General features: G+C 39.2%; 1 protein-coding gene across 1 annotated transcript in view; it reads left to right on the top strand.

Moving 5' to 3' along the window:
- The first annotated feature begins 2,849 nt into the window (after positions 1–2,849).
- The window catches only part of LOC124102105 (zinc finger protein 699-like), a 28,902-nt gene continuing 15,262 nt past the window's right edge, over positions 2,850–16,489 (top strand). Inside the window, 3 exon segments of the mRNA XM_046458343.2 lie at positions 2,850–2,996; positions 5,355–5,407; positions 6,990–7,116. Coding sequence (XP_046314299.1) covers positions 5,360–5,407; positions 6,990–7,116 — 175 coding nt within the window. The 5' untranslated portion in view covers positions 2,850–2,996; positions 5,355–5,359.

Below are 16,489 nucleotides of genomic sequence, written 5' to 3'. Positions count from 1 at the left end.
CAGGTCACCTTTCAACCAAAAATGCCATGCATCATTCTTACTTGGCTATGGCTCTCAGCAAAGGGAAAGCCCTCCCATGTTCAGAGTTAGGAAAAATTAATATTGTTAAAATGGCCACATTACCAAGCAATCTACAGGAGTCAATGCAATACTCATCAAAATATAGTTCTGAGAAGAACTGGAAATAACAGTTCTACAATCTGTGTGGAAGTACAAGAGACTCAGAATAGCCAATGCAACTCAGATGCAGAATAACCAAAGCAGAGTAGAGCTGGAGGCATCACAATACTCAATATTGAAATACTGAAATCCTTCAGGATTTAGATAACATGGATCAATTTGTCTAATTATGAGCTTTTTGCATTGAACCTCCAAGGTCATATGAATGTCAATTATCAGTCTGTAGCCCTTCAGCTTGATCTATTTGATCCACTGGCCTCCATGGTCATGTTTCTTCCTTCCAAGGTTCTGCATCAGGAAGCTCCTATTTGAGACTGAATTGATAGCAATCTTAGGGACTGAGCAGGCACTCAATGGGCTCCAAGCAGGAGAGGGGCGTTCGATCTGTGTTCTTTAGTTATAACCCAGCAGAGATGCACCATACACTAGTGAATTCTGAAGTAGACATTGGATGGAGGAAGGTCCATTAGAAATGTTTCCTCCTCCTCAGGTCAAACATCACACTTTGACTAGCTAAACTGGACAGTCAGGAAACTAGCTGTGCAGGTTAAAAATCTAAGTCAGGAAAACAGTTGTAAAAGCTTGAAACTCATTGTTACTGGGATAATAATCCAGAGCCCAGAGCCCATTTGTTTGCCTTCCCCTCCAGGATACTGGGAAAGGAGGAAAGACCAGAGAGAGCACAAGGCACTTTGTTTGCCTTTTCTCTCCCAGGACCCATTGTCCTCCCTCAGCCCTGGGGGTTGTCATTTCCCTTTTCTAGGGAGATGTTGTTTTCCATATTCTTCACTTATACATAGAATTAACCCTTTAAACACCCTGTTTCCACTGCTCATGTCTACCTAGAACCACCACCATGTTCCTTGGCATATAAATTTCCACTTATCTGTGCTATATTCAGAATTGAGTCCAGTTCTATACTGAGGTCTCTACTCCCCTACTGCAATTGTCCTAAATAAAATTTGTTCTGGGGTAGGGGTATAGCTTAGTGGTAGAACACTTGCCTAGCATGTGCAACACATTGGTCTGATCCCTAGCATTGAAAAAAAAATTTTCTTTACTGCTTTGTAAGGGTGAAGCAGACCAGTTAGCCCCATCCAAAAGACCATTGCCACAGTTAAGCTTTTTTCCTTGTCAGAAAGAATTTTACCAAGGGTGTCAATAGGATATCAGCAAAAATTTCTGTGGTTTGTAGCTTCCTCTTTCTTATAAATGCCAGGTTTGCAGACAAAATTTGTGAAACCTCTGTCTAGCCTAAAAATGTGGGACAAAGAGTCACTGTTATGTACCCACCCAGTGACATGCAACCACCCCACTGAGTATAAGTCTAAAAGAATTTTCAGATTCAGGGTCCAAAGCTTTTTAGGCATTAGCCTCCTCTGGACTGCTGCAGCTAAAATAAACCTGATTTCTGGTGTCCAGCCACATCTGTCCTATATCAAGGGGACAGACAGATTTAGATGTAAGGTGTAAGGGGACAAATAGATGAAGATGGTGGGAACACAAGGTTCAGAGAATAATTCTATAAAATGAGTTCACTGTACTGATTCTCCACATGCTTTCTTTGCTAAAAAGCAATCTGCCTTCAGCCCTACCTGGCCTCGGGGGACAGGAAAAACACATTCCTTGCTTTTTTTGGCTATGCCTTTTGTTTCTTAATCTCTTCTTTAGGTTTGGACAGGAGAGTCTGTTTCTTACAGACATGACATCATAAATCAAGTTGGAGTAAACTATTATGAACTTAATAGTTTCATATACATTGTATAATATTTATCAAAACTACTGATAAAATGTCTTCACAAAGCAGATTCAAAACAGAACTTGATAAAAGCCACAAACTGCAGCTAACATGGGAACCTTGGTGATTATTATTAACCAAGACATGAATACCTTCTTTCTTATCTGACTTATAGTTAGGAGGCCCTGCACAAACAAGAAGAAAAATAAACGACTTATGACTATTATAATAACAAAAATGCACAGGAAATATTATTTATATTTAAGTCCAAAAAAAGGAACTTACAGATATTAAAGTTCAGCAAGGTTTCCAGACAGAAGGACCTAATTAAATACTTTTCAATAGCTTTCCTCTAGCAGAGCAACAGTCAATAAAACAATGAAAGAGAAAAGTAAAGACCTAAAGGACTGAATCAATGGAAAAGAGTTTATCGCACAGGTTGGTAGACTCAGAGTTTTAAGTATGATGGCCTGTGGACAGGGCTCTAGCAAGGGTATTAATGCATTTGATGAGCATGATACTCCCAGGCCTCAGGGAACCTGTGTGACAGGCTCTAACTTTAGCCCCGCCTCTAGGAATTTCCATGGGTTTCTCTTGGCAACCAGGTCTCATCTTAGACCCAACCTCTGGAATATTAAAAGCCACGTCCCTTGATCTGGTCTCACCTGAGTCCACTCGGCAGGCCTAGCCTCCCAGCCTCCTCTATGGTTCTGGTTCTCTTTTTACCTACAACCCCAGGAAAATTAGCAAGTTCCATGCGCTGATGGACTGAGCTGGCCGCTCCGCGCCACGCCTAGCTCCCAAAGCCCCGCCCCTTACGCAGAGCGTTTCTCAGAATGGGGAGGGGGGGTAGCGGGAGGCAGAAGGGCATGTCTGCGCACGCGCGAGGTAGCTCACTGTGTGCTTGAGGCCGCCATGACACTTTACGCTGCACCCCGCGTGTGAGATACATTCTTGCCTCAGTCCACATCCTATCCTGCCCGGCCGGGCGCCATCCAGGTATGGTCCGCGGGAGGCGGAAGGCTGGCTTCCTCTCGTCCGCCGTCGCATCCTATCCGTCCCGCCCCGCGCCATCCAGGTATGGGCCGCGGGAGGCGGAAGGCTGGCTTCCGCTCGTCCGCCGTCCCCAGGACCCCTTCAGCCGCGCGGCCCAGAGTCCCGTTGGCTCCGCCGGTGCCGACCTCGTCCCGGTGACCGCATCGGGGATTCCGGGCTGCGCCAGCGGCGGGCGCGTCTCCTGCAGGCCGGAGCTGGAGAGCCCCGCGACCTCTCCCTTCGGAGAGCAGAGGCCTCGCTTGCGTCGGGGTCCCGGTCCGGAGCTTCGTGCGGGTCTGCTGGTCTGCACACACCCGGCGTGGGGTGAGCTCGGCCCGCTGCCCCTGGGCCTCGCGCATTGTCTAGCGCGGGTCTGAGAGTTCCCCGGGGGCCTGGGGCATGTTTGACATGTTGCATTCAGATACACAAGAGGGAGCTGATTTTAAAATACTGTTAACCCGCCTCCTGGGCAAGTGCATTTCATCCTTAATAAAGTGATACATTTTAGCCTGGCGCGGAGGTGTACGCCTGTAATCCCAGCTACTTGGGGCTGAGGTAGAACTTGATCCCAAGTTCAAGGGCAGCCTGAGCAATTTAAGCAGACCTTATCTCTACACAAAAAATTAGAAGGACCAGGGGTGTACTTAAGTGGTAGAATGCCCCTGGGTTCAATCCCTAGTACTGCAAAATGCAGGGAGAAAGAAAAAAAAAATCTTGGTCACTTATTTATAGATTCTTTCAATTTTGCACAGAAAATGTGCCAGTTTGAATATTTTTTCTCCTAAATGTTTGTGTTTTCCATTTTTTTTTTGTTTCTAATTACTGCACTTGCCAGGACTCGCAGCTGAATGGAGATTAGCATATAATTTTCATTCTTGCCTTGTTCCTGATTTCAGAGAAAATTAATCAGTATTTCACTATTAAATAGAATGTTTGCATTTTTTTAATGTATAAAATCTAATCCTTTCTAATGGCCTAAGTTATTATTAGCAATGTACACTGAAATAGATTAGTTATTGCTTTGTGTCTAAGGGAATATGTCAAATAACATTTCTATGAATACTGTGAATTTCATTAATCAGTGATTCAATTTTTGTTTATTTTATTCTTGTGGCGCTGGGATTGAATCCAAGGACTCAACACTAGTAAGACACCGTACCACTGAGTCCCAGTGATTCAGTTTTATTCTTTTTTTCCTTTTTTTAGTGATTCAGTTTTTAAGCATCCATCATTCCTAGGGTGAAATGAACTTAAATTGTGATTTATACTTATTGTTCATTTTTCAACTGTTACCAATACTTTTGTATTATTTGTACTTTGTATGTGATCTGGCATATTTTTTAGTTGTACCCTTCTGGTGTTGGAAGTAGGAAATTACCTTCCCTCTGTACACTGGAATTATGAATTTCCTACTTATTTTGTGAAATTTTCTGTAAAACAATTTGCAACTTCTGTTTCCTTGTGCATGTTTTAATATGATTCTTTTAATGACTGGATACAATGAAATTTTCTTCTTCCTCCTCCCCCTCTTCTACCACTACCATCACCACCCACCACCACCACCACCACCACCACCTCCACCACCTCCACCACCTCCACTACTTCTTCCTTTTCCTCTTTCTCATCTCTTCTAGATTCTACCTCTTGTAGTTCCTGTTACCTCCCAGTAGTCCATTCAAACTCTTAATCCATAAAATGGATTAATCCACTGATGAAGTCAGACCCCTTATAATCCAATCGCTTCCCCCAAGTCCAAACTCTGAACACTGCAGCACTGGAGACCAAGCCTTCAACACATGAGGCTTTGAAAGACATCCCAGATTCAAACCATAACAAATAGGTTGATTCTCTTTCTCAGAAATTAGGTTTTGTGGTGCCCATTGGGTGGGGTTGGGATGACAGCAGTGTTCAGGGCTTTGTAGTAATGCCTATTATCATGTAAAATGGTAAACAAGTAAAAATGTTGGTCAAGGAGCCCCAAGAAGCCTAGTGTTTAAAATTAGTGCTTTCTTAGATATGAGTCAGGGAATATATATTCTTAGGGTTGAAGGCACCACTTGATACATTTCATGCTTTTTGTTATGGGGAAATGGACAGCCAGATGTTCTTAAGACTTGAGTTAATTTACTAATAAAATGTTACTATTAACCTCTTTTGTATCATTGACATGGATAAGAGTGTTTTTTTTGTATCTCTAGGGAAGAAAGGATTGTTCCAGTTTCACACAAGTTCAGTTTGTATTTACTTGGGAGTCATGGTATATGTGTTTTGAGTTGTCACTGGTAATGGATGTGCTACAATATCCAGGCTCATGAGTATGGGAATTCTCTGGAGGGTTGGATTCCCATGTCAGCTCCTGTCTTACCTATAACTTCTCAATGTCTTACTTTTCTTTATGAAGGTGACATGGAGGAAGAAAGAATAAGTGTTGGGTTACAGAAAAGTATGATGCAGGTAAGTAAAAGGTATAATGCTCTAAAAGAATATTTCTATTTCATTTGATATCCTGCTGCTATTTTAGAGCACAGGTTAGCAATCTGCTTCTTTTTTTTGGATCACATGGTATGTATTTTAGGTTTTGAAGGTCATAGAATTTCTCTTACAAGGAAATTGTAATTTTAATACAAAAAATATTCATAGAGGAACATAAAAAATGTTTTATTGTATTGCAATAAAACTTTACTTACATAAGTAGGTGATAGGCTAGAGTAAGTGCATGTGCTATAGTTTGGTGAGCCCTGGCCACAATACTATAAAACCGAGCCAGCTGTGGGCCTGAGTTGAAAGATGTGCAGGCTCTTGGGCCTCTCAGGATTGTGAGGGGGGAAAAAGGAAAAGTTCCCATTCACTCTTTGTGTTTTCATTCATTAAAACCTCATCAAGATTTAAACCTGAGTTTGATGTTGTGCTCAATGCCTTAATAGGAATAAAGTAGCAGGTGAAGTTATTCTTGAATAAGGAAGAATTTCCAAATAAGGAATAATATGATATTGTCCAATATGTGGTCTTGGTCCCATATCCTGGCATAGAGTTCCTAAAACCCTTCAAATGTCTGGAGTGATAAGAGTAGCTTTGTATGATGACTGGTGACCAGGACAGATAGCCTCAGGATGACTGCTGGTCCAGAAGAACTAAGATATGCTTGACTCTTCAGCCCTATCCACTAACCTTGAAGTTGAGAGGTACTGAAGGTTAAATTGTTTATTTAAATTGCTAATTTAAATCAGCCATGCTTTCTAGTAAAGCCTCTGTGAGAACCCAAAAAGAATGAATTTAGGGAGCTTCTGTATAGCTGAATATGTAGAGGTTCCTGGTACGAGGCACCCCAATAGGCATGGAAGTTCTGCAGCTTTTCCTACCCTGCTATGCCATATATATTTCTTTATCTGGATAGTTCTCTGTATTTATAAGAAACCATAAGCACAAGGAAGTGTTTGCTTAGATTCTGTAAGCCATCCCAGCATATTAGCTAACTCAAGGAGGGTACAGTGGGGACCCTGAGATGTAGCCATGTGGTGAGAAGTATAAATGACAATGTACTAGTTGTTATGTTGCTTGAAGTATGGGGAAGTTTTGTGGGACTGAGCCCTCAACCTGTGGGATGAAGCTCTCCATGTAGATAGTGTAAGAATGTTAATGAATAACAGGAAACCTAGCTAGTGTCTGTTGGAGAACTGCTTGATGTGTGTGTAAAATTACCCACCTACCTAATATCCAGTGTTCTTTGCAGGTTCGAAGGAAAATAACTTTGATTTTTTGTTTTCTTATTTCATTACCATCAACTGAAAAGAGACTAATGTAGTATTTTAGAAGTATTTTGGCTTTTAGACAGGATTTGTTCAGTCACTAAGTATGTGTGAGTAGAAAGGGAAAGAGATCTGCTGACGGAGTCCTGACATAGACTTGGGGAGACCACAGAATCTTCTGAACCTCCCCTGAATTGATTCTCAGGTCCCCAGTGCTGTCAGCCTCACCCACCATCTCACACACACTGGAGGAATTGTACTTTCTGAACAGAATTTGTGGCATCTTTTAGGACTCGGTGACCTTTGAGGATGTGGCTGTGGACTTTACCCAGCAGGAGTGGGCTTTGCTGGATCTTGCTCAGAGGAGCCTCTACAGAGATGTGATGCTGGAAACCTTCCAGAACCTGGTCTCACTAGGTAAGATTGGCAATGTTGGTTCATGTAGTGGTTTAGAAAACAGTTTTATCTACTAGTTGACCTTGTTCCAGGATCTGTGCTGAGGAGTGGGAGTACTTGGTAAATAAGACAAACGTGGTCACTGACCACAGGGTGCTTACGATCTGGAGGCTTCTTCATGAAAATGAACACGGGCATATTAAACTTATTTTTTCTTTTTCTTTTTGTGGTTGAAAGCCTTGAGGCTTATTAAGTGTTGAATGTGTGGGCATTGAGGGGCTTCTCTGGGGCACAGGGAGACTTTGTGATTTGAGACCTTTGAAGAGTCTGCTGCCGTGAATGCCCTTTACCCAGAGACCACCAGGAGCACACCTGTAAGTTAAACAAGCGGGGTTTATTTTGCAGTCATGGGAGAACATACCCATGGGGAGTCGAGGGGCGTCTTAGTAAGAGGGCGTTAGAAAGTACCTATTAGAGAATTTGTGCTTTTTGGATGATTTAGAGATGAGTCTATGGGGTAGATTATATTGGTTTCTTAGGGTGTCTATGAACAAGTACCATAAAACTGGTGGGTAAAAAGTATAGAAATTTTTATTCTTTCATGTTTCTGGCATCTGGGAGTGTGAAACCAGGTGTCAGCAGAGCTATATTCTTTCTAAAGGCTCTAAGGAAAAAGTTCCTCCCTGTCTCTTTCTAGCTTCTGGTGGTTGCTGGCAGTCCTTTTTGTTTATAGATGTATCACTCCAGTCTCTGCCTCCACCATTACCTTCCCTGTTTACCTGTTTCTAATCTCTGTCCATATAGGGACATCAGTCATTGGATTTAGGGTCCATATTAATCCAGAATTACCTCATCTTAACTTTACTATATTGACAAAGACCTTGTTTCCATATAAGGCAACATTCTGAATATGGGTGAACATTTTCAAAATAGTCTTTAAAAAAATGTATGTGTTGTATGTACATTTGTACGTATGCATATATGTATGTATGTATGTGTGTGTTTATGTGGTACTGAGAATTTAACCCAGGGGCTCCCTACTACTGTGCGAAATCCCCCGCTCTTTTTTATTTTGTGAAAAGGGTCTTGCCAAGTTGCCCAAGTTGGCTTCAAATTTGGGATCTTCCTCTCTCAGCCTTCTGAATAGCTGGAGTTATAGGTGTGCACCACCATGCCCCAGAGTTACAGGCTTTAATTTTTAGAGCAGTTTCAGTTTCAAAGCAAAATTAACTGGAAGGTAGAGAGATTTCTAACAACTGCTGTCCTCACAACACAGACAGCCCCTTTCACTATGAACATCTTCCACCAGAATGGTCCATGTTTAATTTACAAATGATGAACGTACATTGACACATGTTCATCATTAACTAGAGTCCATAGCCTATATTAAGGTTCATTTGTGGTGTTGTACATTGTATGGCTTTGGGCAAATGTACAATGACATGTACCATATATATATATTCAGTAATATATAGAGTAGTTTTATTCCCCTAAAAATTTTCTGTGCTCTCACTTTTTAATCCCTTACTCTCTCTTAACCCTTTGGCAGCCACTGGTCTTTATATCATCTGTATATTTTTTATCTTTTGTGGAATGTCATAAAGTTGGAATTTATATAGTATGTAGCTTGTTCAGATTGGCCTATTTCACTCGGTAATGTGCATTTAAGTTTCGTTCATGTCTTTTTATGATTTTTCTTTTACTGTTGAATAACATTATGTAGTATAGATTTGCCACAGTTTATTTATCATCCCGTTTACTAAAGGGCATCTTGGATGCTTTCAGGTTTTGACAAGTATGAATTATGCTCTCATAAACATGTGTAGCCTTTTGTGTGCAGTTTTGACTCCTTGGATGAATGCCAAGGGACACAATTTAATTGCTGGATCATATGGTAAGAAGAGTTTTTTTTTTTAAATATTGATTTTTTAGATGGACACAATACCTTTATTTATTTATTTTTATGTGGTGCTGAGTATTGAACCCAGTGCCTCACATGTGCTAGGCGAGCGCTAACCCCAGCCCCATGGTAAGCGTATTTTTAATTTTATAAGAAACCACCAGATTGTCTTCATAAGTAGCTGTACCATTTTGCATTCCCATCAGGAATGAATGAGAGTTCCAGTTTCTCTACATTTTTGCCCATATTTGGCATTGTCAATTTTCTGGATTTTGGCTGTTCAAAAAGGCGTGTAAAGGTGTGTCACTGTTTTGTTTTTCCTGGGTGATTTTAGGATGTGGAGCGTACTTTTACTTTTTTACTTGCCATTTGTCTGTATTTGTTTAAGTGTTTGTTTAGGTCTTTGGCTATATTTTTATGGTATTTTTTTGTTCTCTTATTATTGATCTTTAAGATTTGTTTGTATAACGTAGCAAAAGAAATGATAAAGTGCGAAGAGACAGCCTTCAGGATGAGAGAAAATCTTTTCCACCTACTCCTCTGACAGGGGATTAACATCCAGAATATACAAGGAACAAAAAAATTCAACAGCAGAACAAAACAAACAAACAAACAAAAATCCCAAAGCAAACAAAAACCAAATAACCCAGTCAAGAAATGGGCAAAAGGGACTAAACAGATTTTTCAAAAGAAGAAATGTGGGCTGGGATTGTGGTTCAGCAGTAGAGAGCTTGCCTAGCATGGTAGAGAGCTCACCGAGCTCGTGCGAGGCCCTGGTTTGGATCCTCAGCACCACGTAAAAATAAATAAATAAAATAAATATATTAAAAAAAAGATTATTTGTTAAAAAAAAAAGAAGAAATGCAAATTGTTGATTGATTGTGTTTCTTCTTCTGTGAAGTGTCTATTCAGTTCCTTAGCCCATTTATTGATTGGGTTATTTGTGTTTTTGGTGTCAAGTTTTTTGAGTTCTTTATATATTGTAGAGATTAATGCTTTATTGGAGTTGCATGTGGTAAAGATTTTCTCCCAATCTGTAGGCTCTCTCTTCACGTTATTGTTTCCTTTGAGAGAAGAAGCTTTTAAATTTGAATCCATCCCATTGATTATTTTGACTTTGCTTCTTGCATTTTAGGAGTCTTGTTAAGGAAGTTAGATCCTAATCCAATGTGGTGAATATTTGGGCCTATTTTTTTCTTCTATTAGGCATAGGGTCTCTGTTCTAGTGCCTAAGTTTTTTATCTACTTTGAGTTGATTTTTTGCGCAGGGTGAGAGAGAGGTTTAATTTCATTTTGCTACATATGGATTTCCAGTGTTTGCTGTACCATTTGTTCAATAGGCTATCTTTTCCCCAGTGATTGTTTTTGGCATTCTTGTCTAGTAGGAGATAACTGTATTTATGTGGGTTTGTCTCTGTGTCCTCTATTCTGTATCATTGGTTGATACAAGTCTATTTTGGTGCCAATACCCTGCTGTTTTTTGTTACTATAGCTGTGTAGTATAGTTTAAGATCTGGTATTGTGATGCCACCTGCTTCACTTTTCTTGCTAATGATTGCTTTAGCTATTCTGGGTCTCTTATTTTTCCAAATAAATTTCATGATTGCTTTTTCTATTTCTATGAAGAATGTCATTGGGATTTTAATAGGAATTGCATTGAATCTGAATAATGCTTTTGGTAGTAAGGCCATTTTGACAATATTAATTCTGCCTGTCTAGGAGCATGGGAGATCTTTTCATCTGCTGAAATTTCCTTCAGTTTCTTTCTTTAGTGTTCTATGGCTTTCATGGTAGAGGTCTTTTGTTAGATTGATTCCCAGTTTTTTTGGGGGGGCTATTGTGAATAGGTTAGTTTTCCTAATTTCTCTTTCAGTGGATTCATTGATGATGTATAGGAATGTGTGTGACTTATGGGTGTTGATTTTATATCCTGCTGCTTTGCTGAAATCACTTATTCTAGAATTTTTCTAGTAAATTTCTTTGATCTTCTAAATATAGAATCATGTCATCAACAAATAGTGATAGTTCTTCTTTATCTATTTGTATTTCTTTAATTTCTTTCTTTTATCTAATTGCTCTGGCTAGAGTTTCAAGGATGATGTTGAATAGAAGTGGTGAAAGAGGACATCCTTGTCTTGCTCCAGTTTTTAGTGGGAATGCTTTCAGTTTTTCTCCATTTAGAATGATGCTGGCCTTGGGTTTAGCATATATAGCTTTTACAATGTTGACATATGTTCCTACTATCTCTAGTTTTTCTAGTGTTTTGAGCATGAAAGTGTGCTGTATTTTGTCAAATGCTTTTTCTGCATCTATTGAGATGATCATATGATCCTTGTTTTTAAGTATATTAATATAATGAATTACATTTATTGATTTCTGTATATGGAACAAACCTTGCATCTCTCGGATGAATCCCACTTGATCCTGGTGCACTATGTTTTAAATATGTTTTTTTATGTGATTTGCCAGAATTTTATTGAGAACTTTTGCAAATATGTTCATCAGGGATATTGGTCTGAAGTTTTCTTTCCTTGATGTGTCTTTGTCTGGTTTTGGTATCAGGGTGATATTGGCCTCATAGAATGAGTTTGGAAGGGTTCCCTCCTTATCTATTTCATGGAATACTTTGAAGTGTATTAGTATTTATTCTTCTTTGAAAGTCTTGTAGAACTCAGCTGAGAGTCCATCTGATCTGGGCTTTTCTTGGTTAGTTGGCTTTTGATGGTGTTTTCTATTTTATTACTTGAAAATTGATCTATTTAAAGCATGTATGACGTCATCATTCAGTTTGGGTAGGTCACATATCGTTAGAAGTTTGTTGATATCTTTAATATCTCCTATTTTATTAGAGTATAAATTTTCAAAATAGTTTGTAATTATCTTCTGTATTTCAGATGTGTCCATTGTGATATTTCCTTCTTCATCTTGTATTTTAGTAATTTGGAGTTTTCTCTTTGTTAGCATGGCCAGGGTTTATCTATTTTATTTATTTTTTCAAAGAACCAACTTTATGTTTTGTCAGTTTTTCCAATTGTTTCAATTTCATTAATTTCAGCTCTGATTTTAATTATTTCCTGTCTTCTACTGCTTTTGGTGTTGATTCATTTTTCTTTTCCTAGGGCTTTGAGATGTAGTGTTAGGTGATTTATTTGTTGACTTTTCATTCTTTTAATGAATGTGCTCGATGCAATAAACTTTCCTCTGAGTACTGACTTCATAGTGTTACAGAGATTTTGATATGATTATCAGTGTTCTCATTTACCTCTAAGAATTTTTTTATTTCATTCTTGATTTCTTCTACTATACATCATCATTCAATTGTGTATTATTTAGTCTCCATTTGTTACTTCTATTTTTATTTTATTGTTGATTTCTAATTTCATTCCATGTGGTCTCATAGAATGCAAGATATTATGTCTGTTTTTTTGTATTTACTAAGATTTGCTTTGTGGCATAAGCTATAGTCTGTTTTAGAGAATGAGCCATATGCTGCTGAGAAGAAAGTATTAGCTCGTTGATGGATGAAATATTCTATATATGTCTGTTAAGTCTAAATTATTGATTGTATTTTTAGTTCTATAGTTTCCTTATTTAGTTTTTGTTTTGGAAGATCTGTCCCATAGTGAGAGAGGTATGTTAAGGTCACCCCATATTACCGTATTGTGGTCTATTTGACTGTTGAAATTGAGAAGCATTTGTTTGATGTACATAGATGCTCCATTGTTTGGAGCATGAATATTTGTAAGTGTTATATCCTTCTTATATATACTTTCTTTAAGAGGTATGAAATGTCCTCTTAAGGGAAGTATATATAATCTCTTCTGATTAACTTTGGTTTGAAGTCTACTTATCTGAGATGAGAATGGAAACCTCTGCTTGTTTATACAATCCATTTGAGTGATAAGGTTTTCCCCATCCTTTTACCTTCAGTCTGTGGATGACTTTGCTCATGAGGTGAGTCTCTTGAAGACAGTATATTGCTGGGTCTTGCTTTTTAATAAAATCTGCCAGTCTATGTCTTTTGATAGATGAGTTTAGGCCATTAACATTCGAGGTTATTATTGTGATCTGATTTTGTATTCCATATCATTTTGATTTTTTTCTGGTTTTTGATTTGTCTTAGATTCTCATTTGGTTGAGTATTGTTTTAGTGTAGATCCTCCCTTTGCTGGTTTTCACTTTTTTTCCCCCACTTCATCCTCATGGAATATTTTGTTGAGAATGCGCTGTAATATAGACTTTCTAATTGTGAATTCTTTTAATTTTTGTTTATTATGGAATGTGTTAATTTCATCTTCAAATCTGAAACTTAATTTTGTTGGATATAAAATTATTGGTTGGCATCCATTTTCTTTCAGAGCTTGAAATAAATTATTCCAGGACCTCCTAGCTTTGAGGTTCTTGGCTAAAAAATCAGTTGAGATCTGAATTGTTTTCCCTCTATATGTAATTTGATTTTTTTCTCTCATGCCTTTAAGATTTTATCTTTATTCTCTGTGTTAGTCATTCTAGCATAATGTGTCTTGGTGTGGGTCTGCTGTAATTTTGTACATTTGGGGGTCCTACAAGCCTCTTGTATTTGACTTTTCCGTTCCATTCTTTAGATTGGGCAATTGTTTACTATTATATCATTTAAAAATTATGCATTCCTTTGGATTGTATCTCTGCTCCTTCACGTATTCCAATAACTCTTAAATCTGGTCTTTTCATGTTATCCCTTAATTCTTGGATGTTCTGTTCATGGTTTCTTACCATCTTCTCTTCATGGGCAACTCCACTTTTAAGATTATATATTTTTTCTTCATTGACTGAGGTTCTGTCTTCCAAGTGATCTACTCTGTTGGTGATGCTTTTTATTGAATTTATAATTTGGTTTACTGATTCCTTCATTTTAAGGATTTCTGCTTGTTTTTTTTTTTTTCATGATCTCTAACTCTTTATATCAATTTAACTATATGCAATCTGAACTCCTTCTTCGACATTTTTTCTACTGTGTTATCAGTGGCTTCTGTTGTTGAAGCATCTTGGTTTGTTTGGGGCTCTTTATTTCCTTGTTTTTTTCATGTTGTTAGTGTGTTTTCCCATGTAGAAGTATGGATCTAAGGCAGCATAAAATCTACTCTGTAGACTTATAATGTCTAGTTGTCTGAAGGTTTCCATAGCCTCATGTTTAATGGTGAGTCCAATATCAATGTTACTCAGCATATAATATGTAGCCTTAAACCTAATAGCTCCCACTAAGGCAACTACTGCTTTCTCGCAGTAAACCAAAATGATGAATTTAATAACTATCTATAGTATAAACAGAAATTTCGTTAAAATGGTTTACAATTTCAAAGGGTGGATGAGAGAACAGAATAGTGTAGTATGTAATATTTGTGAGGGAGGAAGAGAGAAGCTAGAAGTAAAAATTCACAGGAAGAGTGGAAGAGGAGCCAACAGAGATTGGCTGTTCATTGGAGAGAAGTTGGAAAGAAAATAGCATAAAAAGCATCCTGTTCTAAATATGGTAGAGAGATTAGTGAATCAAAAAATAAAATAAATCTTGCTGGAAAGTCGAACTGTCTCTGTCAGTGTTCAACAGTTTGTCAGCTCTGACTCTGATGTCTCTTAGGATCACCAAACCCAGATCAGCCCTTGCAAACCTAGTCTCTAGCCTACAAACCTGGATTTCAAATACCTCAGGCTCTGCCATTTGTAGTCCCAAGATCTCAATGCTGCTCCTACTTGCAGAGAGACCACCAGGAATACACTCATGCAAACGAGCAACAGCAAGAGATGCAGCAGCAATACCCAGGCCACTAGCACTCTCAGCAGGAAGACCCCAGGGTCCTCCACACCCACAGGTAACCCAACACTGGACCTGCAGGTCCTGATTGGAGTCCCCAGACAGAGGGTCTTGTGGTGGTAAACCTGCTGGCACCCAGGTCCCAGGCCCTGGCTGGTATCCCAAAATGGGTGCCGCCACATGCAACCAAACCTGGAATCTCCCCTGCAGCAGTCCTCTAGGCCGTGGTAGCAGCAGTAGTGGCGGCTGCATTGGCAGTTACAACTGCAGCTGTGGGGGGTAGCATCACCAGGTGATCTCCAGGGGTCAGCAGCAATGTGGGCTTCAGTTGCATCCGTAGTTTTTTCTGTGGCAGCAGCACCCAGAAAGAACACCTCCAGGTGATCTCAGTCTAGCAGTAGGGAAATCAGAGGCAACAGCAATGGCGGTAGTGGTGCAGGTGGCAGTTGAGTAAAGGAGACTTCCAGTTCAGTGGCAGTGACCATGGAGGTAGCATCAGAATTGACTCAGGGGTAACCAGGCCATTTCCAGAAAAGAGACCTCCGGGCACAGCATTGGCTTCAGCAGCCCAGAAAGTAGACCTCCAGGCAACCTCAGGCTGGCAGCAGTAGAATCAGAGGCAGCAGCATTCGACACATGGGTTTTTATTCTTTTATAAAGAAGAATGAAATTATGGCATTTGCTGGTAAAGGATGGAAATGGAAAATATCATGTTAAGTGAAATAACCCATATTCAGAGAGCCAAGCGTCCAATGTTTTCTCTTGTGTGTGGAAGTTTGAGCAAAATAAGAGGGAAACAGGCAGAGGGTGCCTATGAAAATCAAAAGGGTAGGATAGGTAGGGGGCAGATGGGAAGTAAGGAGGAAGAGGTAAAGAGGGGACTGCAACGTGCACCTGGCCAAATCGTGCTGTGCACATATAGGAATATACCACAGTGACTTTCACTATTGTGTGTATCTATAAAGCAAGAATTAAAACAATAGGTAAATAGAAGGAAGACCAGTAGAGGAGAAGAAGGGGACAGGGGAAGGGAGGAGGGAAAGGAAAGGAGAAGTACTGGGAATTGAAATGGAGCACATTAATTCCATGCATGTATGGTTGTGTCAAAATGAATTGCAATATTATGTATGTGATAATACACTAATAAAAATATGTAAAAGAAAGCATTCTGGGCTGGGGTTATTGCTCAGTGGTAGAGCACTCGCTTCACACGTGCGAGGCCCTGATTCGAACCCCAGAACCACATTAAAAATAAATAAACAAAAAAGGTATTGTGTGCAACTAAGAAATAAATTTTTTTTCTCTCTCTCTTTTTTTTATTGGTTGTTCAAAACATTACAAAGCTCATGACATATTATCTTTCATGCATTTGATTCAAGTGGGTTATGAACTCCCATTTTTACCCCAAATACAAGTTGCAGAATCACATCGGTTACACATCCACATTTTTCCATAATGCCATATTAGTGACTGTTGTATTCTGCTACCTTTCCTATCCCCTACTATCCCCCCTCCCCTTCCCTCTCATCTTCCCTCTCTACCCCATCTGCTGTTATTCAATTCTCTCTCTTGTTGTTTTTTTCCCCCTTTCCCCTTACAAACTCTTATATGTAATTTTGTGTAACAAAGAGGATCTCCTTCCATTTCCATACAGTTTCCCTTCTTTCTCCCTTTCTCTCCCCCCACTCATCTCTGTTTAATGTTAA

Source organism: Marmota monax, unplaced genomic scaffold (genome assembly GCF_021218885.2).
Source record: "Marmota monax isolate L192 unplaced genomic scaffold, Marmota_monax_Labrador192_F-V1.1 WCK01_AAM20220418_F8-fsc00730, whole genome shotgun sequence".
NCBI lineage: Eukaryota > Metazoa > Chordata > Mammalia > Rodentia > Sciuridae > Marmota > Marmota monax.
This window is presented reverse-complemented; position numbering and strand designations above follow the sequence as displayed.